Source organism: Primulina huaijiensis, chromosome 7 (genome assembly GCF_012295235.1).
Source record: "Primulina huaijiensis isolate GDHJ02 chromosome 7, ASM1229523v2, whole genome shotgun sequence".
NCBI classification, from domain to species: Eukaryota; Viridiplantae; Streptophyta; class Magnoliopsida; order Lamiales; family Gesneriaceae; genus Primulina; species Primulina huaijiensis.
Window position 1 is genome coordinate 2,927,268 of NC_133312.1, and position 27,081 is coordinate 2,954,348.

The 27,081-nt window shown below is 33.7% G+C and overlaps 3 protein-coding genes, 2 long non-coding RNA genes, 1 other non-coding gene and 1 pseudogene across 11 annotated transcripts; 4 read left to right on the forward strand and 3 right to left on the reverse strand.

Annotated features, from left to right (window-relative positions):
* The first annotated feature begins 1,236 nt into the window (after positions 1–1,236).
* Positions 1,237–4,457, forward strand: LOC140980428 (endoglucanase 11-like; annotated as a pseudogene).
* Positions 4,458–5,855: 1,398 nt separating this feature from the next.
* LOC140981141 (uncharacterized) lies at positions 5,856–7,344 on the reverse strand. 4 transcript variants are annotated; one of them, XM_073447430.1, is made up of 2 exons: positions 7,152–7,289; positions 5,856–6,849 (listed from the first exon to the last, which is right to left on the reverse strand). In XM_073447430.1, the coding sequence occupies exon 2, from the start codon at positions 6,841–6,843 to the stop codon at positions 6,634–6,636; it is 210 nt and encodes a 69-aa protein (XP_073303531.1). In that variant the 5' UTR covers positions 6,844–6,849; positions 7,152–7,289; the 3' UTR covers positions 5,856–6,633. The 4 variants fall into 4 exon arrangements, with proteins under 4 accessions (XP_073303531.1, XP_073303532.1, XP_073303529.1 ...); XM_073447431.1 differs by having other exon boundaries at positions 5,856–6,843; positions 7,152–7,283; XM_073447428.1 differs by having other exon boundaries at positions 5,859–6,950; positions 7,152–7,257.
* A 2,918-nt stretch (positions 7,345–10,262) lies between these two features.
* Positions 10,263–12,008, forward strand: LOC140981374 (alpha-1,3-arabinosyltransferase XAT3-like). Its single transcript, XM_073447756.1, has 3 exons — positions 10,263–10,429; positions 10,522–10,632; positions 10,746–12,008. The coding sequence occupies exons 1-3, from the start codon at positions 10,324–10,326 to the stop codon at positions 11,942–11,944; spliced, it is 1,416 nt and encodes a 471-aa protein (XP_073303857.1). The 5' UTR covers positions 10,263–10,323; the 3' UTR covers positions 11,945–12,008.
* A 4,597-nt stretch (positions 12,009–16,605) lies between these two features.
* LOC140980477 (uncharacterized) lies at positions 16,606–18,381 on the forward strand. Its single transcript, XR_012175958.1, has 3 exons — positions 16,606–16,698; positions 17,501–17,564; positions 17,663–18,381. It is a non-coding gene; the product is annotated as an uncharacterized lncRNA (long non-coding RNA).
* A 619-nt stretch (positions 18,382–19,000) lies between these two features.
* TRNAF-GAA (transfer RNA phenylalanine (anticodon GAA)) lies at positions 19,001–19,073 on the forward strand. The gene has a single exon. It is a non-coding gene; the product is annotated as a tRNA-Phe (tRNA).
* Positions 19,074–20,509: 1,436 nt separating this feature from the next.
* Positions 20,510–22,948, reverse strand: LOC140981789 (uncharacterized). 3 transcript variants are annotated; one of them, XR_012176136.1, is made up of 6 exons: positions 22,752–22,948; positions 22,042–22,275; positions 21,691–21,844; positions 21,337–21,546; positions 20,982–21,257; positions 20,510–20,754 (listed from the first exon to the last, which is right to left on the reverse strand). It is a non-coding gene; the product is annotated as an uncharacterized lncRNA (long non-coding RNA). The 3 variants fall into 3 exon arrangements; XR_012176135.1 differs by having other exon boundaries at positions 22,039–22,275; XR_012176134.1 differs by lacking the exon at positions 21,691–21,844 and having other exon boundaries at positions 22,752–22,943.
* A 1,397-nt stretch (positions 22,949–24,345) lies between these two features.
* LOC140980168 (autophagy-related protein 8C-like) lies at positions 24,346–26,058 on the reverse strand. The gene is made up of 5 exons (XM_073445874.1): positions 25,725–26,058; positions 25,463–25,518; positions 25,213–25,265; positions 24,726–24,844; positions 24,346–24,606 (listed from the first exon to the last, which is right to left on the reverse strand). Exons 1-5 carry the CDS (start codon positions 25,759–25,761, stop codon positions 24,512–24,514), a joined length of 360 nt encoding a protein of 119 aa, XP_073301975.1. The 5' UTR covers positions 25,762–26,058; the 3' UTR covers positions 24,346–24,511.
* Positions 26,059–27,081: the final 1,023 nt, after the last annotated feature.

A 27,081-nucleotide genomic window follows, 5' to 3' on the forward strand; every position in this document is an offset into this window, starting at 1 on the left:
GAATCAACAAGTAACAAATCAACTTTTATGACTCGTTGAATAACTGATAGTTTGAGTAAATATCATACCCCTTAAAAACAATATATTTTTAAGTGATTGTGATACAATAAAGATATTGAAAATGGTAATAGTTAGTTGATGTCAAAGTAGAATAATATAGGGAAAAAAAGGTTGATTTCTAAAAGTAAAATCAGCTTTGCAAAAAGCAACCAAACTATTGAATTGATATTGAATAACAAAACAAATTATCAACCTTCAAATTAAATCAACCGGTCAAATATTGTTAGCATAAATGTAATAAAGTTCCCACTTATAGATTTAGCAGCTACCTAGAATTTATTCAAGAAGTATAATACTAGATAATTAAAATCACAACCCTCATAATTTATTTTGAAATATAAATAGCTAATGATTGTGACATCCGCGACAAGTGAGTGCTGATATTTATTGATTATTATGTGCACGTTATTATTGTTTTCAATATCTTGGATAACAAACCTGATTGCTGTCATTTACTTTACTTAAACAAACTGAATCGAGTAGAATATAATGAAAATTTAAAAGCTTGAATTAATTTCGAATTATTTTTATTCGAGTTCGATTCGAAGTTTGAAAATTTTAAAACTTTTGACTTGAATTCGATTCGAATTAAAGTCAGAGTTCGAGTTCGAGTTCGACTCGAAAAATTGGAACATGTTCGCGAATTATTCGAATTATTGCTTGAAAATAATTATTCAAAAGACGCGAAATTTATTTATTTAATATTTAATTATATTGTATTAATAAACTATCAAGGTTCGTGAGCTATCGAACAAAACAATTTAGTCTCGAGTTGGCTCGAAAAAAATTCGACTATGTTAGAGTTCGGCTCAAATTTGATAACTAGAATATATATCAAATATTTTTCGAGTCGACTCGAAAATCTTCTAATTTTTAAAAAGTTAGTATTAATTGATTTATGTACTAATTTTTAAAAAGTTAGTATTTATTAATTTATCAAAGTAATTGATTTTATCAAAATAATCGAATTTATAATATTAACAATAAGATATTATCCCATTGAATTACAAAATCATGCTTAATTTTTTTTTTATTATTCAACCTTGAAAAAATCTTGCTTAATTTAATCCAAAAGAAGTGCTAATCACACAACAATTTTCTTATGAAAACGGTCACGTGGCTTACCATGCTAAATAAAGAGAGGGGACACAGAGATGGAAAACAAAGAGATTTGGTTGCAGAAAATATTACAAAATCAATGGGGAAGAAGACCCAATGCAAATTCCCCAAAAGCGGCCTTAACCATTTCTTTCTTCTTATGCTTTCCCTTCTCCCCGCGCTTCCCATCTCTCAATCCTTCGACTATGGAGAAGCCCTGTCCAAGAGTCTCCTCTACTTCGAGGCCCAGCGCTCCGGACGCCTCCCGTACAACCAGAGGGTGCTGTGGCGCCAGCATTCCGGCCTCACCGACGGCCTTGAACAAGGGGTATGCGTCGATTGATTTACTTTAGATTTTTACAAGTTTACAAGGCCAATGTGGTCTCTAGGCGGACCACTTTCTGTTGATCACACTTGTGATATATATGTTGGAACAGGTGGATTTGGTGGGAGGCTACTATGATGCAGGAGACAATGTAAAGTTTGGTTTGCCTATGGCTTTTACCGTGACGTTGCTGTCGTGGGGAGTGATCGAATTCCGGGAAGAAATCGCGGCGGCGGGTGAACTCCGGCATGCATTGGAAGCTATCAAGTGGGGAACTGATTATTTCATAAAGGCACACACTCATCCTCATGTCTTGTGGGCACAGGTATATAACTAGTCTATAGATTCATAAATTCTGTTCGATATAGTTGATGAATTCAGTTTGGTCTCATGTTCGTCAATTTATTTTGTTTTGTCTTTCCGAGATGGGATTTCGATCGATTCAAGAATCAAGACTAAATCAAACATTTATACTAAATCCCCCAATCACGCTGCGAACCACATCGGCCACTTGCAATCTGCCTAGATTTTGTGCGGGTTGGGTCCACTGTTTTCAAATCTTGTTTCTTTTACTCTAAAGCAACTCTCTTTTGCCTTCGAATCTCAGACACAAATTCGGAAGTCTAACGTAAATCAACTAATCAAATGCCCAATTTTTACCTCGAGCTCTGTGAAAGCAATCCACCAGCCGTTAAATCTGTGTTTTACTACGTGTCAGCAAATCTAATATTATTGGAATACAAATATAAAAACCATTTTAGAAAACAAGATATGTTTTCAGGTCGGTGATGGTGACACCGACCACCTGTGCTGGCAGCGGCCGGAGGACATGACAACTTCGCGGCGAGCTTTCAAGGTGGATGAGAAGAATCCCGGCTCCGATGTGGCGGCAGAAACGGCGGCTGCCATGGCGGCAGCGTCCATTGTGTTTAGGAGAACGAACCCACATTACTCCCACCTCCTCTTGGAACATGCACAACAGGAAAGTTAAGTTTAATTAATGAGGTTGTTAGATAGATGGAATTAACTAGATTTGGTCGTAATCTTGCAAGATATTAATTACTAATATTACATTCTAAATTAGTTATTAGGAACATTAATATTTGTTCCATCAAACTTAATCAGACAAATATTTATTTGTTATGTAAAAAAATTTAAACTAATAATTGATGTGCACAGCTGATCAGAACTTATTACATTCACTTCCAGAAAACAAGAAGTAATCCCATCTCTCTCTTCTTAATTCTCTTTGCATCCTACAATGAAATCAAATTGTTGTGAAAAAAATTAATTTAAATTTTGATAAAAATGTATAATTTGCAGCTGTTTGAGTTTAGTGAGAAATATCGAGGGAATTATGACAAGAGTATACAAGGAGCAAAGGGTTACTATGCGTCGGTGAGTGGATACATGGATGAATTGCTGTGGGCAGCATTCTGGCTATACAGAGCTACCGACAATAATAACAATTACTATTTCAACTTTGCTATTCAAAACGCCCACTCTCTCGGTGGGATCACTTGGGCCTTGACTGAATTCAGCTGGGATGTTAAATATGCTGGCCTCCAAATTCTTGCTTCCATGGTATCATCATTTTCAATTTCTTTTCTTTCATTTCCCCACCCCCTACCCTTATATATGAATTAAAACTTTTGCCAGCATGCATGAGCCAAATATGGTGGGAAATAGCTACGCCAACCTAGCTCTTTCAGTTTGGATTGTTAGAATTGAATCTTAGATTTGAAATCTTGTTGTCAGATGAACTATAAATTATGGACAACAACATGTGTGTTTCAAGTGTTAAAATTTTAGCTTCTTGGTTCCATGTTCTAGCTTTTAATGTGCATATTTTAAAAATATAATAAAATATTCCAACAAATATATAGATCCACAAGTCATAATCAATTCTTATTCAATTATATGGGGCCACTTGGTATCCATATATACACAACCTCTCAATATATTTGGTATTGGTTCTTCGACAACCTTTCGAGTTCAGTCCGTCACCATCCCTCATTAATACAAAAATTAAATATCACAGTTCCCTTCCCCTTCTGGATTTGAATCATCAAGATATAACATTTGGTGATGTATGGACTTCACAGTGTCAAATAAAATTGAAAAATTATTTAGAAAATGTGTAAAAAGTGAGGTGTTGTGTTTTCAGACATCCAAATCCATCCCTTTTATACACCATCTATATACAGCTTTCACTGCATTGTACTAACTACCGCAGATACCAACGGAAGACAAAAGTGAAGACCAGAAGCAAATCCTGAAGCAGTACACTTCAAAATCGGAACATTACCTATGTGCCTGTCTGAACGCAAACAACGCCACCAACGTGCGACGCACCCCCGGAGGGCTCATGTACACCCGCCGATGGAACAATATGCAGTATGTCTCCACCGCTTTACTCTCCCTCACCATCGTCTCCCACCATCTCCAATCCACCAACCAGACTCTAAACTGCCCCACCGGATCGGTTTTCCCCGACAAAATCCTATCCTTGGTAAGATCGCAAGCGGGATACATCTTGGGATCCAATCCCATGGGGTTAAGCTACTTGGTTGGGTATGGAGACGCGTACCCCAAGAGGGTCCACCACCGAGGAGCTTCCATGGAGTTACAGAAGGGTAAAACGGGTGGGTTCTTGGGATGTAAGCAGGGGTATGACAACTGGTATGGACGACAGGATCCGAACCCGAACGTGCTTGTTGGAGCGCTTGTGGGTGGACCCGATAGCGAGGATGAGTATAGGGATAGACGAGGGAACTTCATGCAGACAGAGGCGTGTGCTTACAACTCAGCGCCCTTAGTTGGGGTTTTCGCGAAATTGTATTCGCTGGAGAGGACGAGTAGTAGTACTACAGGTTCCATTTCAAGTGGAGCTAGTTTAGGGAATGTTTCTATTGCATAATCAAGTGTATAGAACATGTTTTTTTATTCACCAATTACATGCCTCCAAAAAGACTTATTAATAAAAAAAATTTAAATTTGAGACGAGATTTAATTATGACAAACTCTTAAGATTAACATATATACTATGAGCAGATATTTTGTGAGACGGTTTCATGAATCTTTATCTGTGAGACGGGTCAATCCTATCGATATTCACAATAAAAAAATATTAATCTTAGCATAAAAAGAAATATTTTTTCATGGATGAACTAAATAAGAAATCCGTCTCACAAAATATGATCCGTGAGACCTTCTCATACAAGTTTTTGTCATACACTGTATACGAAAAGATTAGAAACGGGTTAATGGGTTACCACTGCCGACACTGGAAGACGAAATAAAAAAGGATAAAAAATGGAAACACCTACCCGTTGGGCTGCAAATCACCAAGTTTTTCAAGAGTTGTCAATCATTTGCTTTTTTTAAAAGAAAATCAAATTAAGATTCAGTACTAGTATTACACAGAAACTAATGAAGGCTAAAGTATAATCCTACTTTCACAACTGAAGTATAAAATTAGTCGTTTCAGTCAAAACATAGTTCAATCATTTACTTATTCTTTTATAATTAATAACTAATAGTTAGAGCACCGAATTATACGTGTGAAAAAAATATTTATTAATTGATTATGTTAATTGGAGCAGTGGATTTAATATATATAAAATAAATTATAAATTAATAAAGATCTTGGAACTGGCAAACAATGACGAAGGTAGTACAGGGCGAACGAGGCGACGCCTCCCCCCTAAAATTTTTAATTTTATTTTATTATGTATTATTTCTTTTTAAGTATTATTTTTCTTGGTAAGGAATATATTATTAAATGGCCCGTTTAAATAATTGAAAAAAACATGTATTTGAGTAATAGAGACAGCTTTATTTTTCCCTATTAGGTACTCAGGTTCGAATCCTTGTTATCTCAATCTTTTGTCTGATTTTTGTAAGCGGTGAAAACCGAAATCTGCCACAACTTGCAAAGTACTACTGTCGGACGTGAACGTGGTGGTATGTGTGTATGCATGCGTATGTATAGAACGTGGTCCGTTATTTCATAAATGGTAATCTGTCTTCGTGGGCCGAGCCATAAAATTCAAGGATTGGACCGTATATTAGTTACAAGTCTATTCTAGGCTTTCCAATGTATTTGCATACTAGGCTTTCCAATGTATTTGCATAGGTTGAAGTTTTGAGTGCTGATATATATATATAGATATAAAAGTATTGTCCCATTACTTTCGACTTTCTAAGAAAAAAATTTCAAATTTCGAATTTAGAACCAAATGAAAAAACATAACCATTTGTTTTTCAAAAAATATAAAATGAACTTTCTTATTAGGAAAAAATAAAAATAAAGATGATCGGTCAATAAAATTGCCATGAGATTGACAACATTCATTTTTGCCTTGTATTTGCGGTATACTGCCTCAGCATTTTCCCTCGTGTATAATCTTAAAATTGCCAAGGTTTTCAAGGTTTGAAACGATCATAACATTTTCTCCACAAAGCCAAACGTCAAAGACCGTTAGAGTGAAATTCTTTGGTTAAAAAAACTCTATCTATTTCAATTAGAAATAAATCTCAGACCCATAAAATTCGCGGTTCGAGCGCGCTGCTTGAAGTAAGCTCGTAGAGATTGGAAAATCAAGGCGGGGGGATTCACATGCTAGCATCACATCTTGTGATTACTAGCAATTGCTAGGATTCTCCCAGGACATTTTGAGCTTTATATTGCTGAAGTTTATGCGGTGTAGCCACAAGAGATGAGAGTAAAACTTGGAATGTAGTAACAGATATTTCTGGTCACTCAGGCTCTTAAACAACCACATCCGAGAGCACTGAAGGCTCCTTTAATTGACCGAATTCAAGCTGCATGCAGGGCAGGGCGTACATCAAGGAATTGTAGTTCAACACTGTCCGAGATATGCGAATGGAGTAGCTCATGTATAGGCATGAATGTTATTTATTTCGGGAAAAAAACACACACAAACATTTTTCACCTGTCACGGCTAAGGGCCTGAATTCGACATAAGTCTCGATAAATCTTTTGGCCAAAATCTACCTTATACACTGCTAACAAGTACCTATGTTTCTCCAAAGTGAATCAAGAATCACAGTGACATTATTCAAAAGGAAACGCCACGCTCCTGCATAACCAGAACGCAAACAATATGCGAGCCATTCTCAAAAATTCACTTCTCTTCACCTCCTCCCTCTTCCTTCTGCCCATATCGACGCTTGAACTTGGCAATCTGCCCGATGCTCTGGGCCATCTGCCGCTTTGCTCGGAAATGGTACACCTTGCCAACCTGGTGAATCTTGGTCATCATAACGTTAATCAGCCTCCCGCTTTGGGTGACGTACGATATCCATTGCATCTGTGGGTGGATTCCTTTCTTCATCTTTCCCTCCCCAAATCCCACGAACACAATATCAATAGCTGGTTTTAAGATACTTCAAAACGGAGAATTTTAACGTGGGCAGGAGCAAATAATGAATTAGAGTAAAGCTGCAATAGATTTAATATATAATAAGTCCCATTCGGAGCTTGATTTTATCAAGCACATTTACAAAAGCCTGTGCCGCATTTTATCGAATACTTTCGTGATGCTTGAAAATTATATTATCCGCACGATTACACGGTTCGAAGATGGAATTGAAGCAACAACAATCTAAGATGCGAGTATAAAATTGGGAGAAAGTAAAATACCTTCGATTTCGAGATCGCTGCGCTGCTGGCTGCTGCACTGAGAAAACCAAACGAATTACCGTTTACCCCTCGTGAGATCCAAAATAGCACTCTCACTTCTTCCGTGGAATTTCTACCCTACAGTGGACCCCACCTGATATAGGCCGTTGACCGTAACGAGAGTGGGTCTGCCAAAGCCCCGGGCATTTACAACGGGCGTCGATGAAGCGCGTCTTCGGCGCCGCCTCTATTACTCGCTCCTCCAAGGGAGTGAGGAAGAAGCACGCACAAGGATGCGCGTGCGATGATAAAATGTGGGCCTGTGTGCGAGTTTTCGGACGATGATGTTCTATTTAATTTTAATTTTTAATAATAAAATCGACGGTCGGATAAATTTTGTCTTTAAAAAAATAAAAAAAATGATTGAGATCAATCTAGCCGTTGAAGATCAACGTACGGCTAGATGCTCTCAAAGTTAAACAAGCAATAATCGCTCACATATCATTTTCAATGGATGCTCTAATCTCAGGAGAAATACGTTCATCTTGCTCTTTTACACCAAAATCTTCTATAGTTTATTGTAATGGTGGAGTCAGAAATATGATTCTGATCTAGTTAAAACTTTAAACTTTAAAATCTTTTAATATTTTAAATTGATCTACCCGAGTCAATATCATATTATTCCAAAATTATACAAAATTTACATATAAATAAAAAAAAAAATTGGACCATCCGGACTAAAGTCAAGGTATACATGCATGTGGCTCTGCCACGGGTTCATTGTCTTCGTAAAACAAACTTTGTTGATCATGGATTAGTGAAAAATAGCATGATATTGAACAGTAAATATAAGCTTTAGAATGATGTAATATGAGATTTGATTTAATTAATAGTTATATTATTTTTAAAAAAAACAATGAATGAATTAAAAACACAGATCCCGTAGATCTAGATTAGATTTCGATTTCAATTTTAATTCAAATTACTTTTTATTTTCGGTGTATTTTTCAAATTATTAAATTTAAATTTTAAATTTTCTAAAATCAAATACTTTATTCTAAGACAAAAACTTGTGTGAGACGGTCTCACGGATCGTATTTGTGAGACGGATCTCTTATTTGGGTCATCTATGAAAAAGTATTATTTTTTATGCTAAGAGTATTACTTTTTATTGTGAATATGGTAGGGTTGACCCGTCTCACAAATTAATATCCGTGAGACGGTCTCACATGATACTCACTCTTATTCTAAACCCACTGTAATAAAAAAGATTTAATATCTAAATATAGTATTAATGTTTTTTAATCAATTTAAAATACGATCTAGTTTATACTAAAAATTATAGACATCAAATCAAAATCGAATACCAATCAATTCGTAAATATATAATTGTAAATCACTAAATCATGAGGGGTTTGATTAATATTTTATTCAATTTCAAATGTGTAGTTGTCATTTGATGCGATCCGGGTGAAATGGATGAGTCGGGTCCGGTGCTCCACCGGATCTGCTATCAAGATAATGAAGGGAATAAGAGCAGTGTGAGATATGAATTTCTCTGTGACCTGCAGACAAGGAGATGAACCCGTGAATGGGCGCCGGAGGGGTGTCCGACGTGGCCACTCCGATGCTTAAGTCAGTGAATGACTCAACAAAAGACCAATGTAACCAAGTGATGGTTGTGATATTAGTGTAAGAGTGTAGGCAATAAAATGAATGAATCCCAAATGCAAAGAGAGAACATGGTATTTATAGTAGGAGAAATAATGATGACCTCGTTCTTCGTACTACCTACTAATTATAGTAGGGCGGCTGATTGTACCTTATATTCTGACATGTCAAATCTTGTACTAGTCACATCCAGCCTTTCTGATTTTGTCAATCACTTGGTGTCAGAGATGGGACATCCGCCCACACCCTATTCTGCTAGTATACTTGAGTGTGGTGCTCATATCGAGGTGGTCCAGGTAGAAAGTCTCTCGGAAGCTTGCATGAGAGCCCGGGCGCCCAATAGCTCATGGAGAAGACGTCCCGGGCATTCAACTGCTCGGCTTCTGGTGACCCTTCTCGTAGATTCTCCCCAACTTGAGCTATCCATCCAGTGTCCCGGGTCGTCCGTGACCCGGGCACAATCCATACCCCTGATCCGGGCACAACCCATGACCCGGGCTATCCCGGGGTATCATCATCATTGTTTTATAATATTTATTCTTAATTGTAAAGAACAACAAATATTTGTTTCTTCTCTAGGTTACGTAAATTACAATATGGTAAAAAAAAAATGGATTTTGTATTCATATATTTGGGATCTTTAGCACCATTTTCCAATGAATTAAGAAAATGCCATGTGAATTATCTGTTTATCACCTCAAACGTATATTTTAATATAGGGAAATATTGCTTAAAATATATATATATATATATATATATATAAAATGAGTAGAGTACAACTAACCTATTATATTAATAATATAATAAAATATTATATAATATAATATTTAAAGTTGACTACCCATTTTAATATAATACAATATGTGGTCTTACAACTAATCTGGCATACTTTTGGGCAAATGCACGCGATACTTTTAATTTATTGGAAAACAGTGTTTTAAAAAATAAAAAAAACAAATATTTATTATAAAATGTTATTTTAGGAATAATAAAGCAAGCATGGTCATGTGTAAAAAATATAAAATCATTAAAAGATTTAAAGACCACGTACTATAATACATATTCCAACGTTTCGTATCACTTCTCAAGAAAAAAAAAAGATTATTTTTAGAAACTATAAATATATGTAAGAGATTTCAAACATTGAACAAATCCGAATATCAACGAGGAGATTTTTAAAAATTAGAAGAGTCACACCGAATAAACCAGCTGCTATATAATATAATATAACTTTTGATTGTCGTGTTTCGGTGGGTAGAATAAGTGAACAGTTGATAACGATGAGAAGTTCGATTTTTTCTATAAACATTTTTTTGGACGAGTTTGTGCACATTATTTGTCCAGTTTGATTTACCGGACTATTATTATTATCCATTAGCTATTGTATTATTACAGAGATTTACCCGATACACAGCGATGACATCTGCTCTTGATACTGCATGAAATGCGTGCCTTTTTTTATTATTATTATTGCGCATATGGACGGGTTCCAAGAGATGCATCCCAAGACTTGTTAACGGAGATGGGGAAGAGAAGACATCGTTTTGCTCTATATCCATTAATCTTCTTGCCTATCCTCCTCATAATATACATTGATTTGCACGCGGGACATCTGAATCTCAATACATGTAACTATCGAACACTCTGGATTTGTTTTTCTTGTGATTCTCTTCTATTTTTTTGCATGTAATTTCACTGTTAAAATTGACTGAAATCACAGGGATACAGTCGGAATACGCCTTTCATACCCGTCGAATTATTGGAATCAACATAACAGCTGAAGATGATCATCAAGAGTCGTTCAAAGTCCCTCTGTCAAGACTTGTTAGAGGTTGGTTAATCACGAGTTTCTTGGATCCAAATATTCATGTTATATATATATATACTACAAATTTTAATTCTTTTTGGAGTTTTTGTGGATTCATGTGTGTGTTTATCGAGCAGGAGAAGAAGGAAGAAATCTTGAAACGAAAGGGTTCGCGTGTCATTCGTCTGACTTCTCTCTACTTTGTGTGGCAAGTCAACCTGTAAGAATTGATACCAGAAGTAGTAATATAACAGTTCACATTCCCTCTGATCTGGCAGTTCAAGAAACCAACATTAGGCCATATGGAAGACAAGAAAACAACTTCCTTCAACACATCAAACCTGTCAATATCTTGCACGGGAATCACAGTCCAGTTCCGGAGTGCGAAGTCAGCCACATAGTCCCAGCTCTGATCTTCTCCTCGGCCTACATAGGAAACACGTTCCACGAATTCAGCGATTTGATCATCCCCTTGTTCCTTACTTCCAACCATCTCAAATCCCGGGTTCTGATCATCCTGGACGATTACAATTCCTCGTTCGTGGACAAATTCAGACCGATTTTGTCCAGATTGTCGGCTTACGAAGTCATGAATCCAGCCGAAAATAGAAGCATTCATTGCTTTACAGGATCGATCATTGGCCTGACGTATCACGATGTGCTGACCCTAGATCCCAAGAAAGTTCCAGGAGACTACACGATGACTGATTTCAAACTGTTTCTTAGAGAAACATTCAACCTGGAAAACGCCCATATTTCCCAAATAAGAAGCCCCACCCTACTGCTTCTGTCTCGCACAAAAACAAGGAGGTTTCTCAATGAAGACGAAATGGTTGCCATGATTAAAGAAATGGGATTTCGTGTCATCATCGGGAGAGATGCAATGGTCGCAAACATGACTACATTTTCCAGAATCGTTAACTCGTGCAGTGTACTAGTTGGAGTACATGGTGCTGGTCTGACGAACGAATTATTCCTGCCTGCCGGCGGGGTTATGGTGCAGCTGGAATTGTTGGGCTTGGAATTTGCGTCCTCGTATAGTTTCGGCAATCCAGCTCCAGCCATGGGTGTGCATTACGTACCGTATAGCATGGAGCCGGAAGAGAGCTCACTCGTGGAGCTATACGGGCGCCATCATGCGGTGATCGTTAACTCCAGCTCCGTGTACGAGAAGGGGTATCAAGAAGTGCAAAAAGTGTATCTCGATCAACCAAATGTCAGGGTGAATATTGCGAGGTTTAGGGAGAGTAGTCTAGTTCAAGCACTTGAATTGGTAACGGATTCTCAAAGCCAACATATTGTAGGTGGACAGAAAGTCACTCCCATCTCTAATTGAAAATAGATGAAATTTGTCTACGGACAAGTTTTGTAAAAGAATATCAGTCTCAATCTGATTGTTATATATATATATATATATATACTAGAAATAATGCACGTGCGTTGCACGTGAAAAACATATGTTAAAGTAATTAGAATTTTAAATAAAATTAGTTAATTCAACAAAAGATAATGATAATAATATTGTAAATTTTGACAATTCGTGTTAATTAGCTTATGTAACTAATTTGGAAAAAAATATTATTTTATTTTAAAAAAAGATTTGGACTACTAAAATTTTTCTCATATATTTTTTATCATATTGTTTTCTTTTGTTATTTGTCATATTCTCTCAATAATGCATATATTTTATTATAATATTCAATTATTATAATTTTTTTTGACAATCAATGATATGCAATTTTTTATTTACAATGTTGTTTGATTTATNTGAATTAACCGATATAATAAATACTATTATTTAATAAATTTTTATTATTTATCAATTTTAATATATTTTTTAAATTTTTAATTTTAAAATCAGCCATAATTCTAAAGAAAAATTTGTGATGTATGTAATTTTATGTTTTTATGCATTTGTGTAGATTGTAGTGTTCAAAAAAATTACATATATAATTAAAGTTAAATCACAAATTTTTTTTAAAACTAATCGGTTAATTCGGTCACCAACCTAATTAACCGATTTTAATTCGGTTCGATTTTCATCGGTTATGAAAATTAATTCGGTCGGTTCGGTTATTGCTAAATATTTCGGTTCGGTCCAATTATGACTAATTCAGTTCGGTCGGTAACAGAACCGACCGAATGCTTACTCCTAATTATTATAACAATCTATCATCACATAAAAAGTACTGATAGATTGATTTAAATAAATATTGATTAAATGTTGTCATCTATTTGCAATTTATAATAATAATATTTTTGACAATAAATCATCTTTTGAATGACTCTTATGACATTTATTTTAATATTTCATATTAACTCATAAGTATAATTAGCACAATCAAATTACTAATGTCATATCGCTATTACCTCTAGAAAAATAATATATTTAATTTTTCTAATTGTTTAAATATCTTAACGGGAACATTTGAGTACCCTTATCTTGAGAAAAATTCANTGTGTAACCCAAAAGAGTTAATATTTTTTCTCTTTTATCTTCTCCAACTCACTATAAAAAGTTATAAAAAAAATATTTATATCTAGAAAAATATTTTTATTTATTGTTTTTCTTGTCTATATATTTTGTTATATATGAACACATATCCTACTTCATTGTCTTAATTACCATATATCTTTACTATATAATTTGTATACATTGAAGATGAATAAGTTCATTTTATAGTTTTTTATTACCTGACTTAAGTTGATTTATTAATATGTGATATACATAGATATAAGAATTTTCAAATTCAATTTATTCAAAATGATTTTTCATAACAAAGACCAACTCAGAATAATAAAAATTAGTATTCATAATTATTTTAAATATGATATAAAAATAATATGTGGAAACTTTTTTTGACATTTTAGTTGCAAAATACAGTGATAAATGCATGTAGGTGCACTATTTCATTGTGGTAATTATAACTTTATTTAAATATCTTTTTTCTCATTCAAGGATCAAAATTTGTTTATTTCTTATTTTGATTATCGACAAATTCAATATTTCATTTAAATGTTTTTGTTAATAATTTTTACATGAGTTTTATTGTATATTTATCCAATTTGAAAGTGATAAATTATAATTCAATATATAATAATATTTGAAAACTGCAGAATACTTCTAGATTTAAAAATCAAGTAACATGTAAGGGATCAATTCAAAACTAAAAGTTGATGCAACCTGTTTCTTCTAGCTTTACAATCGAATAATGTAGAATCGAGCGTTTGTCGCTTTACCAAAAGTTATAACTGATGGTAATTATGTAAGTCAAATTTTTAAATCATACAACAGTTCAAACGTCTACCCATCGTGGACAATTATTGTACCAAACAATCTATCTCCTAATAATTGTACCAATTGAAATCAATGAAAATCAAAGTCATGATCTTGGCTCTGATACCAATTGTAAGCTCAAGGGTTCACTGTTTTATCAAAACCTATAGATTATGGTAACAGTGCAAATCAAATATTTTATCCACTAAAAATATTGAACGAATTGTTTATCCAATTTAATAAAAAATAGTCAAAGTAAATCATTTTCTGATTCCGAATAACGATCACATTATTATTGCGTTACAATGATAAATAAATTATTATTTTTAGTTTATCATCATAGTCTTCACCTCAATAAACACATTTTCGAATGTAAGATGTTAAATTTAATATAAACATTAGATAATTATAGTATTAATTCTAACTTTCTTTTTTTTATTCTTCTCAATACATTACTTTTTTTATCTTCAAATATATTAATCTATTTATTATTTTATACAAAGTATAATAATTATTTGGTTAATTGATCACATTAAAGATTAGATGTTTAGAAAAAATTTTAATATATCTTTAAAGACCAATAGATGATGAAATTAAATTTGATATCAAGAGAAAAATTAAGAAAATTTGGAACACTACAGTGCATAAACTTTTCATTTTGTACAGTGACAAAACATAAGGTGAGACCAAGTGAGATACTTATATATATGTGTCTCATTCAACTTAGCTCATTATAATATTTTTATTAACCCACTTTGTCCTTCGTTTTTACTTCACTAACTTTGCAGTGTGACTCATTCAAGCATTAACTTTTTATTTTTTCAGTACATAGTGACCTCCATTCTCACCGACTTCAGTTTTTAGAAGTCGGCATTAGTAGTTTATAGATAATAGACAATTATTTAGTTTTTATTTTCTGTCTTTTGATTAATTATGTAATTTTTTATGTTCTACCTAATTCATTTTTAAAAATTTTATTGAAATGATTAGAAGTGTTGCACGCATACAATATAAAATTAATATATTTTAAAATGTTAATATGGAAGTGTCTACTAAATGTATTAAATCATTATTTAAGAACTTTTAGAAAAACAATATACATCATAATTCAGATTTAAAGATTAACATACAAATAAAGAATTACGATGAATATCTTATAAAATAAATGATGTTAGCCCAAAAAAATTAAATATGATTATTGTAAATGAATTTTTCTTAATTAATTAGAAAATTTTCAGCAAATGCGCTGAATTAATTAGAATGTTTTCAATATAGTATGTCGATAAATGTTTTTCCATATGAGTTAGTGATTGAGTCCTTATGAACATTTAAAAAAAATGTGTTTTTAGTTACAGTAATGGTGTCTTATAATTTAAAATATTAAATGAAACAAATTATCAAGATAAAAAATTAATTAAGAAATTCAAGAATATGTGATTACTCAATTAGAGTTAATTGACACGCTCTTTAGTTTGCTGATTTAACAGGTGTTAAATCCACAATCACTGAGTTTGAACAGAATTCTTGTAGAATAAAATACAATTATAATAAATTACTTGACTGTATATGTAATAAAATTTTGTATAATTCATATATATTTGATTTATTTCATTTATAAGGTTGAAATTTTATATATTATGATATAAGATTTGTTATACTTCTTAACATCGATAAATTCACTAAAAATTTATATATTAATTTCCGCTACCATATAACTCTGGTTTTGCCCCAGACGTTTGTGTATTCGTTTGTTTGAATTTATTATTTCTCATTTTACCAAGACCCATAATATTTTAAACATGAAAGTGAATATTAATTTAAAGATGATAATATTTCTATATTATTATAAACATATTTACCCCTCACGATACTGATAAAATTATCTTAAAAATAATATGTTGACAAACATATTGTCAGAATATCTCAAATGTCAACTTTGACACTCAATTTTGAGTGAGTGTCAAAATGTCTCAACAACCCACAATTTTTGGATAATATAGTAACATCACAATTTGAAATCAAACTGATATTTTTCATTTTATATAAAGAATTCATGATTGAAAATCGAAAATATTAGATATATAGATATTTAATATAAACTCGTGCAAGCTCATTTCGTGCAAGCTCATTTAGGCTCACCTTTAAATGAGTCGACAAAATTTCAACCCAACTCACTTAAACTGTTTGGCAGTACAGGCCAAACCGACAGACCTAACCCAAACTGACGACTCAAATCACAACGATCTTTTACCGTATTTTATTTAAATAATTTATAAATATAAACCGCAAAAAAATTTCGGTTGCAAAATTTTTTAATTTAAATAAATTCTAGCAAACTGTCACATGAGGACATGAAAAAAATTAATAAGACACCAAAGAAAATTCCCAATTCGATAATGAGTTATTTCTAAACTTTAATTAATTTAATTTACATAATAAAAAGATAAATAAAAAATCTAAATCATTGGATTAAAAATAACATATTATAATGTCGGTACGCATAAAAAAACAAAATACAAATTTTACATAATGAGAAGATATCATTGGATAAATATAACATACTATAATGTGGGTAGACATAAAAAATTAAATATTAATAATCACACATATGTAAAATATGAATAAAAAGAAAGAAAGGACACATTTAAAATAAACAATTAATATAAAGCAAGCAATTAATAAGGATATAAAAAGAAATTCACATATAAGTCAAAACAAGTGGAACTCTCGGACTTCCATTGTGCAGCCTTCGAATTCAGAACCAAGCTTCCGGAACAGTGGAAGAAGTCGACGAAATGGACGCCGAACCTCAGGTGCGATTTTTGTCTGATTGTGTCACTTGTTACTTCGACAAGTTCTACCGATTTAAATCGTTTTACTAAGTTTTATCTGATCACTGCTGCCTCTGATTGAAAATTTGCCATAGGAATTTAACCAACAATTGCTTAATAAGAAATCTGAATTCTGATAACGATTATGGAGTATCCACAGGGAATATTTTTGCTTGATGCTCTGGAGATGTGAAATGCCTGAGTTGGAGTCATTATGTTTGATAAAATTTCCATTTGTTTTGACTTACATTCCAAACCTCGGTACATGAATAAAGAACGTTTAAATTTATATTCCAATAATTCAATCAGTAATGGACAACAGCATCCAGTAACTTTATTAAAAGAATTAAGTGTGTAAAATATGTTCTATCAGGCATTAAACGATTGTTTCTGGTGGTCATACGTCTCTTTCCCTGCTTTCGTATGTAAGATTCATTAAAATTTTAGCTGATCTAGCTAGTAACAAGATTGCGACCTATCATTTCATCAAATGCATCAAGTACGATGGTTTGATTGTTAGATTGGAGAACCCTAATCGGTTGCATGGAATACACATGGTTTAAAATCTCACAACTCCTCATATGGCATCTAGTTGGTTCCTTGATAAATAAGTATGGGAAAGATTAGGACATTAAGGATCTAGCTTTTGTGTTTTGTTTAATGTTGTCTGATTTACATGCAGTCTGTGTGGTGATTCTTTGAATGGATCCATTGGTATCTCTATCCATATTCCTGTTTCAGAATTATCTAGATATTATATTTGTTTTTTTTCTGCATAAAACAGACTAATGTACCTGCGAGTCACTGGAATGGAATAAGGGCTGAATATCAAAGAAAGGGTCTCCTTTGTAAGTTGAACATTTTGTGCTGGAATCCCAAATCTTGTCCTTGTTTCATCTTAATTGCCTATGCCTCTATTTGAGTTGGTCTTTGTGTTATTTTGTAGTTTCATTTGCCAAGTGGAAGGCGAATGAACCAAGTCGCTCGCAAGCTGCTCGGTTCTCGGTTCGATAAAAAGTTCGTTCAAGATCGTTCGTTAAGGTCATCGAGCCGATCTCGAAAATTTTATTGAGTCGAGCTCAAGATTAATGGTATTCGGCTCGTAAGTTCACGAGCTCGAGCTCGGCTAGTTTCTTGGACTTTGAGTATTGTCCAACATCGATTAACTTAGTAAAATGAGAGTGATTAAAAACTATGAAAGGATAATCACACCCCTTAAATGAATGTAAGAATGTTTGAGCTCGAAAGCAAACTTGTTTAACGAGCTCAAAAACGAGCTTGGACCTGGCTCGTTAAACATGATAAACGAGCTATTAAGAAACCGAGTTCGAGCTATCCACGAGCTTAGTAATTTTAAAACAAGCCGAGCTCAAGCCTGCTACTCTCGACTTGGCTCGGCTTTTGAGTATTGTGCAACAACGATTAACTTAGTAAAATGAGAGTGATTGAAAACTATAAAAGGATAATGACATCTCGAGCTCGAAAACAAGCTTGTTTAACGAGCTCAGACCTCACTCACCCGACTCGTTAAACATGATAAACGAGCTATTTACGAACTTAGTAATTTCAAAAGGAGCCGAGCTCGACTTGACTCGATCCATCTACGTCTCTATTAGTACCCTAGAGAGTATTATGTTAATAAGATAAAGTTGTGGAAAGGATGACATTGTATTGGACAATTTGCTTTCAGATTAATTTTATCAGCTGTTAAATAGAATATAATGAATATTATATAGATTTTAATGAATATTATCAATCCTATCTTCTCCAAGTTCAAAGTGCTACAATAAAAATAAAGAAAAAAGTGCTTCAGAATCGATACGAAGAAACTATTGATTCTCCGAACTAACTTACGAAATCGTAGACATTTGTGTTTTCGCATGCAATTTCTCTTTTTATCGCCTCATTTGTAAACAAGAATTTGATGAATATCTAATATTAATGCTTTTATTCTAAAAAAAACTTATGCAATGAACCAAATGCGCTGTGCACATATTACGAGTTTCATAAAAGTGGCGATTGATTCCAACCGGTGTATTTTCATTTGTGCAATAAATCTACTTTGAGGCAACAAGTTATCGAATATTTTTTTTTACGGAGAAAGTTAATCGAATTGATTGGGAATAAAATCTTAAAATTGTATACAATAATTTGATTTCTACAAAATTCTAAATTTAATATTTTGGGAAATATATTCATACACTACTCAGCTTTTTATGACCTGTCGATCATTCATGTCCTGTCTTATTAATTATAATTAATAATTACATATCACTTAACTCAAGCGGGGATAGCTCAGTTGGGAGAGCGTCAGACTGAAGATCTGAAGGTCACGTGTTCGATCCACGTTCACCGCAAATCCCTTTCGGTTCTTTTGCGATTTGGGCCTATAGGTTTTTCTTAATGGGCTTTGTTCGCATTGGTATTTACAGATATGGGCTTCGAGGTATTTTTTCTGATTTGATACCTCTTGTTTGAGCCTACAGTTTTCTATTAATGGGCTTTTCCTGCTTTTGCAACTTTCACACACGTGCTTCAAGGTAAATGATGTATTTTTAAGTTCTACCAAAATGCAGCCATTATTTTTAAATTTCTTACGAAATAAATGTTCATAATTATTTTTTTTATTAAACTATTTAAAACAATTTATATATCTTTCTAATATATATGACTTTTAGTAATAATAATTTTTCATCTGTTGTTTAGTTTAGTTAGTCTGTGAAATATAAAATATGAATTAAAATATTTAGATTTATATTGTATACTTTATTTTACACATTTTTAAAATGCAAAATACCTGGTGTTTTGTTCTTGAGATGTCTTCACATTTATAACATTGTTGTGGACTCTTAAGGACTTCTATTTGTCTACTCAAAAAAAAAAAAAAAGGACTTCTATTTGTAAAAGTTTTATATTTATGCAAACATTATATCATTTTTTACACAAAATTTGTTCTGAAATAGAATATTTGAGGTGGAAATAGTCTAAGAGGAATGCAAAAAATGACTTCCTATTAAATATTTGGAACAAATTTGTGTGAGACGGTCTCACAGGTCGTATTTTGTGAGAAAGATCACTTATTTGGGTCATCCATGAAAAAGTATTATTTTTTTATGCTAAGAGTATTATTTTTTGTTGTGAATATCAGTAAGGTTGATCCATCATAGATAAAGATTCGTGAGACTGTTTCACAAAAAACCTATTCTAAATATTAAGGCATGAATACTGACTTAATTATTTGAATTATTTATTTATTGTACCAATATTTTGTTTTTACGGATTTTAAAATTTGTTTACATATTTATACAACATTTAAATTAAGGATCTGAATATTTTTTTAAAATCCTAAATATAATTAAATAAACAAGGAAATAGCATCGCTCCAACATAAGTCGTTTTAATCCTCTTTTTTTTTTAGCTTTTAAACAGAACTTATTGTTTTTTACAATTAACCATAGCTTATTTTAACCACAATTTATCCCCTCACTGGTTTTTTGGAAAATTTGAAAACATAACTTTGATCAAACTAAGTTTTCTGAAAACTAACGAAACTAAATGTATTCGAGTGTTTCCTAATATAGTTGAAAATATTAGTTTTCAAAAAAAAAAAAAAAAAGTTAAACCATGACAACTATCATTTTTCCATTCCGAAAAATAGATCAACCACTGTTGGCACAACTCCTCTGTTCTCCATGTGTAGGCAGGCGTCTTCAATAATAGATTCACCACTCTGCAGCAACTAATCTACACGAGAAATACTTTTTCTTAAACTTTCAATGAACATTCGTCGAGATTCTGCCCAAATCAGAATAAACCTGTAGTGTATACCACAACGAAAAGAAGGGGATGAAAATTATCATGGGATGAAGAAAAGATTAGCAACGACCTCGTTCATCTTGCCTGAAAAGCTCCATCACGATCTTCTTGAAGCTATTTTCTGTCCTTCCGTGTACACGGCAGTATTTGCAGGCGACAACAAAGGACTAGTACTTCATATGGTTCAAGGTGTTGAAGAATCCCTGGAGATCTGTTATAATCCTAATCCGATACAACCACAAAGCATTCAGATTTGGAATCTAGAAACTCGAGCAAAAGAATTTTGTAAAATGAATATCCAAGAAGTGATAAGAGTATTGGCTAACTTTTTCCGTGGCAACAGCAATTGGCCAAGCAACAAATTTGGAGTTAAGTGCCTTGAATCCTAGTTCTTACTACGTTGATATCCTAGTTTGAGGTACACAAAGAAGTCAGTATATCCTACTTACTTATAATGAAAACCCATAATGTTAAATGGACAAAGGGTGCAGAAGGAACTGGCTTCGGCTACATTAGAGGTATGAGATTTTTAACCACCTACATCAGATGTTCAGTTAAAACAAAAGAATGGCGCGAAAAACTGTCAGAGCAATGTTGATATGCATGAATAAAACATAAAGCCAAAGAAGATAAATATTACCTGCATCCAAAACAAATGATGATCACTGAAGTCTAGCCGATCCAAATATCTTGGTCCCATCTGCAAATTTAATACCCTAATACCCCTTCAATGGGAGAACAATGTGGGATCAAGAATCAAAAGATATATCAAATATCGCTGATGAAAAAAGTATAGAACCACACCTTTTCAATCCATCAAATGAAGGAGTCGGCAAAACCAATTCCAGATATGCACAACAGAATCTTGTTTTTTACAGCATCCAGTGGAATTTTAAACGACACATCTCCAGGTTTTAAGAAGAGTAATGGAGCCATTTCAGTTAAGAAAATTGGAACAGATTCTTTGACCTTCTGAACTGATGATTCCATGGCTTTGATATCTTTTTCCTGCACCTGTATGATCCTTGCATTAGAATACTTGGTGCTCGTGTATCAGCCTATTCATCAGGCTTGATACCTTGAAACTTGCGAGATGTACATAAATCAAGAAAACAGAGGAATAAACAGGTAAAACAAAGACAAAAATTCTTTCAATACCAAATCTCCATGATGAATGATGGCAATATCTGCTTGACCCAATGCAGTCAGAGGTTCCCTTAATGGTCCAAGTGGAATCAACCGATGATTTCTCCATGGCATCATCGCATTGATCATTGCGATTTCCAGGTTACACCATACATTCAGATGCTGTCTTCCAAATATTTATAGGTTTACAAAGATAAGTGTGAATCCCACATTATTTAATCTTCTAAGTTTTACAAATGCTAGATTCAAGTTGGAAAGAGAGGAAATAAATGGAATCTTATCCAATTCTTACAAATGGGGGAAAAATAAGTAGAAATGTTAACATTTTCTTTCATTGCTAATCAAATGCTTCTTCAAGACTACCTGCATCACATCATCAAGTATAGCTGCACCAACTTGGTCTGAGTTGGAAAGGTTCTTCTCCATCTCTTCAGAAAATAATCTTCTCGAACAACGAATATCATGAAAATTCACACAACCGTACTTTTCGAGAAAACTTGAAGCAGTGGCAGCTCGGTTCACTCCAATGCCAATATTTGCATACGTTCCTTGCAGATGCCTCCGAAGCATTTGAGCTTCATCAGCACCGCCATAACCCTGCAAATACAGCATTGCTTTAAATCTCCCTCATGATGAAAAGATGCACAGATGAAGTTACTCATACAACAACTATGCGGTTGCGATGAAAGTTTTCATATTTTACAATCAACTCACTATTGTATGAAACCATACATACACTAGGAGAAAAACTAAGATGCTATTTACCCACACTTACATGTATCAAATATCTTAGCAATTAGCAGAACTGAGTAAATATAACCATTGGCGTCTTCCCGTTACCACCCCATGTCAAATTCCCAACACTAACCACAGGCACCGATAATCTTAACCCAACAAAACTAAATAGATTTAGAAACAAACCCAAACAAAAAAGAATCCAACAAAGAATTTAAAACAGAAACTCAACAGCCGTCAGAAAGCTCTGAAGGCTTGTTTCTGTCAGCGTTTAAACAAACTTTTCCCCGTTGCAATTCCGCCAGTCAACAAAAAAAACATGGAGCTGAAGACATTACCTGTGTTTGGTGAGGCTCTTTAGATTATAAAGGTGGTGGCAGAGAGAGAGCGACGCTGTATAGGGAAGAAGCAAAGGAGAGAGAGCGGAATGAGAGAGGCGCAGAAGAGGAAGGGAAGAGAGAGAGTGAGAATACGCTATTTGCCTCAACGGTCTGCGCACATTCTCCCTTCAACCCAACTGGAGCAACAGTTGAGGTTTTTATATCCAAATCCAAGTATATTAAAATTCATGATAATAGGTCATTTTCTTAAGCACCATGAGATCAAAGTTTTTATATTTTTTACTTATTTATTTATTAGGTATTATTATATATATAATATTTAATTTGGTTAAATGCTTTTGATGAAATCATTAATCATATCAATTTTCCCAGCAACTTTTTAAAAAATAGATGACATGTGAGAAGGTCTTGATATGAGACGATTTTATGGATTTATGTACGTGAGACGAGTCGATCTGATTCATATTTATATAAATAATAATAATTTTTATCATACAATGTAATTTTTTTATGGGTTGGTTCAGATAGAAGATTCATATCACAAATTGACATGTAAGACGATCTTACATAAGTTTTTGTACGTTTTTAAATAGATTGGTTTTCCTTTTCCTTTCTGAAATTTTTGTATCATCTTGATCAAACATTGAATACCATGAAAACATACCTGTTCTTCCTCTAGTTTTTTTTATTTGTGTTGCTGCTGCTTCAGATGTCCATGGAATAAGCAAAAGCACTGAAAATGGATTGGAAAGAAAAAATTGGTTTTTGTATCAATTATGGAACATTCTTGCACTGATTTTAAGTGGCATATATATTTTCCACAATTTGACAAATTGGTATTTTGAGCAAAAACTAAAGTAGCTCGATTTTATTTTTAAAATGTTTGGTACCTCCACAAGTGGAGCTCACTCAACTGAGCTCGGTCTCAATTGAGCTCGGTCTCAATTCAAGCATTGTAGGATGTTCGAGCAAACTCAAGCAATTTATTGTCATTGAGATGAACTCGAGTAAGGATATCACTCGACCTAGACTCATATGTACCAATAATTTTGACGAGCACTTCCCTCAATTAAAATTCAATCACCAGTTTGCACGCAAGATTTTAAAACTTCACTTAAAATTCTTTTTTTTTTTTTTTCAAAAGATTTTAAATAATTTATTATCTATAGAGCTCAATAAGTTGAGTAGCTCTTTTGTGATACGATCTCACGAATCTTTATATGTGAGACAGATCAACCCTATCGATATTCACAATAAAAAATAATACTCTTAGCACAAAAAGTAATATTTTTTCATGGATGACCCAAGTAAGATACCAATCTCACAAAATACGACCCGTGAGATCGTCTCACACAACTTTTTGCCTAATATGTTTATTTCAAATGCCGATATTACATGATTTACATCTCTGTATCTACTTTCTTTTTTACGTAATCAGAAGCTCACTGTGCACTGTTCTCATTTGCACAATCAGACATACACGACCTGCGGCGGTCACATTTACGGAGAACTTACACTTACCATTTACTTCAATAAGAGAATCATTACCATTTACTTCAATAAGAGAATAAGATTTGCACTGAAAAAGTAAGTTCAAAAAGTCACCATAATAACAAACTGAAATTCAAGTTCAAATTCAGCTTAGCAGAAATCATAATAACAAGAAGTTGGACGAGCCGAATGGCACCAGATAGATGATATAGAGAATATACAAGTTTTTCTAGGCTATAAACATAACTCGGATGTATTTCCATATTTCAGCTCGATCCGAACGTATTCTCACCGCTGTAAGTCATGTACAAGAAACCATCCTCATCTTTGTTTTCCTCGTAAATTGCAGACACCATGGAAGCTGCAACATCCCATAACAAAAAATATATATTTAATAAAAAGTTAAAACAAGAAAAGGCAAACAATGATCTATAATTAAAGTTCATAAAAACCTTTGACATTGTCGAAGTTTCTCCTTACCAGTGGGAGGAAGAATGTTTTTGACAAACACAAATATGGCTTCCTCAGCACTGAGCTTAATTCTTTTACGGATAACATAGACAAACTGCCCCACTGTCAGATCAGCAGGAACCAGATATCTGTGGTTTTTGCGATAAAAAAATCGTTAAAATGTTATACATAATCCGTAAAAAAAAAAAGAAGCAATCAACCAGATGCATCACCAGATAGAGAGAGACAGTTAAAACGGTGTTTTCCTTCTTCCTCCAACAAGACATGAAGATATAAAAGGGGATTATGGCATGTTCATCAAGAAACATTTATAGCTGCTAAGTTTCCAAAATTTTAAAAATCCCATGACTCAATGCATGCCAAACATCTGTAACCAAAAGAAAAAAACTAAAACAGAAAAGAATCTCCTAAAGTAAATCAAATTTCTAACACTAATATAAGCCAAACTAGACCCTAAAGAACAAAGTGTTGAAGAAAACGGATGAAAGAAACTGACTTTTTCTTGTCAATGTCCGGAATATCACTTCTTTCAGCCTTCTCCACAATAACCTACACCAAAATACAAACAGAAACAATACAATGACAAGCGGACAGGCCGGACCCAAAGATTTAAACAGGGAGTTAATGAATTTGGAGGCGAAAACTAAATTACGTGAAAAATGAGATATGAAATCTCAAGTTTATTTTGCCTATAGTCGCGTGATCGGGAAATCCCCAAATTCCACATAAAATTGACCAAATCATACCGGAATTCTGTCAGGGTACTTCTCCCTGATACGAGAAGCCTCAGCCTGTCGCCTCTCTGCAACATATTACAAGTTAAAACAGCAAATAAGTGTGACAACACGTGCTAGATCAACGAAAAATACCATATAGCTCCGACTATACATGAAATCGAATAGCCCATAATCGGTAAGACCTAGCTATATATGAACACGACCAAATCACAACGCAACGCGACAAAATAGAATTTTCCAAAGATCGGAGCAGAGAGAGTATCGATATCACCGAGGGGGTGTTCCAATTTGAAGGAGCTTTTAGCCATGGCGTCCAGTGGAAGCGTAAATTCGCCCAGATGCGAGTGGAAGAGAGAGAAGAAAGCGAATTTAGGGATTGGTTCTTTGCCCCTAAAATCGGCTATTTATTTGATGGAAAATTGCATATACTACCCGTGATATACCGAGTCAGCGTAGAACAAATTATCATTAACTCCCCGTGTCCAGCTCACACACACAAACAAAATTTTGTATTGTTGAAAATGCCCCCTTAAATAACAAGCTCAAACTGAGTAAGCTTTCGCCCTAAGCTTCTCGAAACTAAGAATCGGAGCTGGTAGAGTGCATTCCGCGTCGCATTGTTAACGAACTGCTAATTACGACCTGTGCTGGGTAGTTTTTCTTAGATTATCTCAGTAAGTCATTGTTTTCCCGATAAAATTTGTGCTTCAATTTAATTTTTTTCCCTCGTTTGAGTTGGGATTTTTTTTTTTGCGACGTAGGTATGGTAGGTCCCCTTTGTAAATCAATATTTTTCCTTTACAGTATAGAGAAATCATGGATTCGATAGTTAGGATTGAGCTGTGGCATGTTGAAAATTTTGATGAGCATCATAGTAACTTCTATAGAAGTGGTAAGAAATTTGTGATTCAAGATGTTGATGTTAATAGGTTTTGCATCGATGACTTGTTTCATATGTTAAAAACAGCTGGAAGGCAACAAATTAATGTGCGTTTTTTCTTTCATTTGCCCAAAAATGCATTTACTACTGAAATGGTGAAGATTGTTGGTGACGCCGAGATTCGTACGATGTGTGATTGCTTTAGGAATCATAGTGCAATAACATTATGGTCACAAGAGAATAATTTCACCCCACTGAAAGATGCAATTATTGGTGTTGGATGTAATCCAAGTGATAATACAAAGGCTGGACCACAAGTAATGAAGGCAACTGATGATAATGAAAGGGGGACAAATGAGTCATTTGGGAGTGACCCGGTAGATGATGATGACATTGGACTTGATGATGTTTCAATTGGAGATGATGAAGACTCACTAGATGATAGCTTTCGTGAATCTGATGAGGATGTTGGTTCGGAGTCTTCTACAGAGATTGATGCAGGAGGTGATAGAAGAAGACAACCGGATCCACATAATGAAGAGGCCACAGAGTGTTGGTAGAGGGACATTGAGTTAGAGGATGAAATAATTAGTTTGGCGAGTTCTGATGATGATGATTCTTGTCCAAAAAAACATCATGTTTTCTTTGAGAGAATGAATATGAAAAGATTTGAACTGATAACGGGTATGAACTCAAAGATGGCATGAATTTAGAAGTGTTCTTGCTGATTGGACTGTAAGATTCAGAG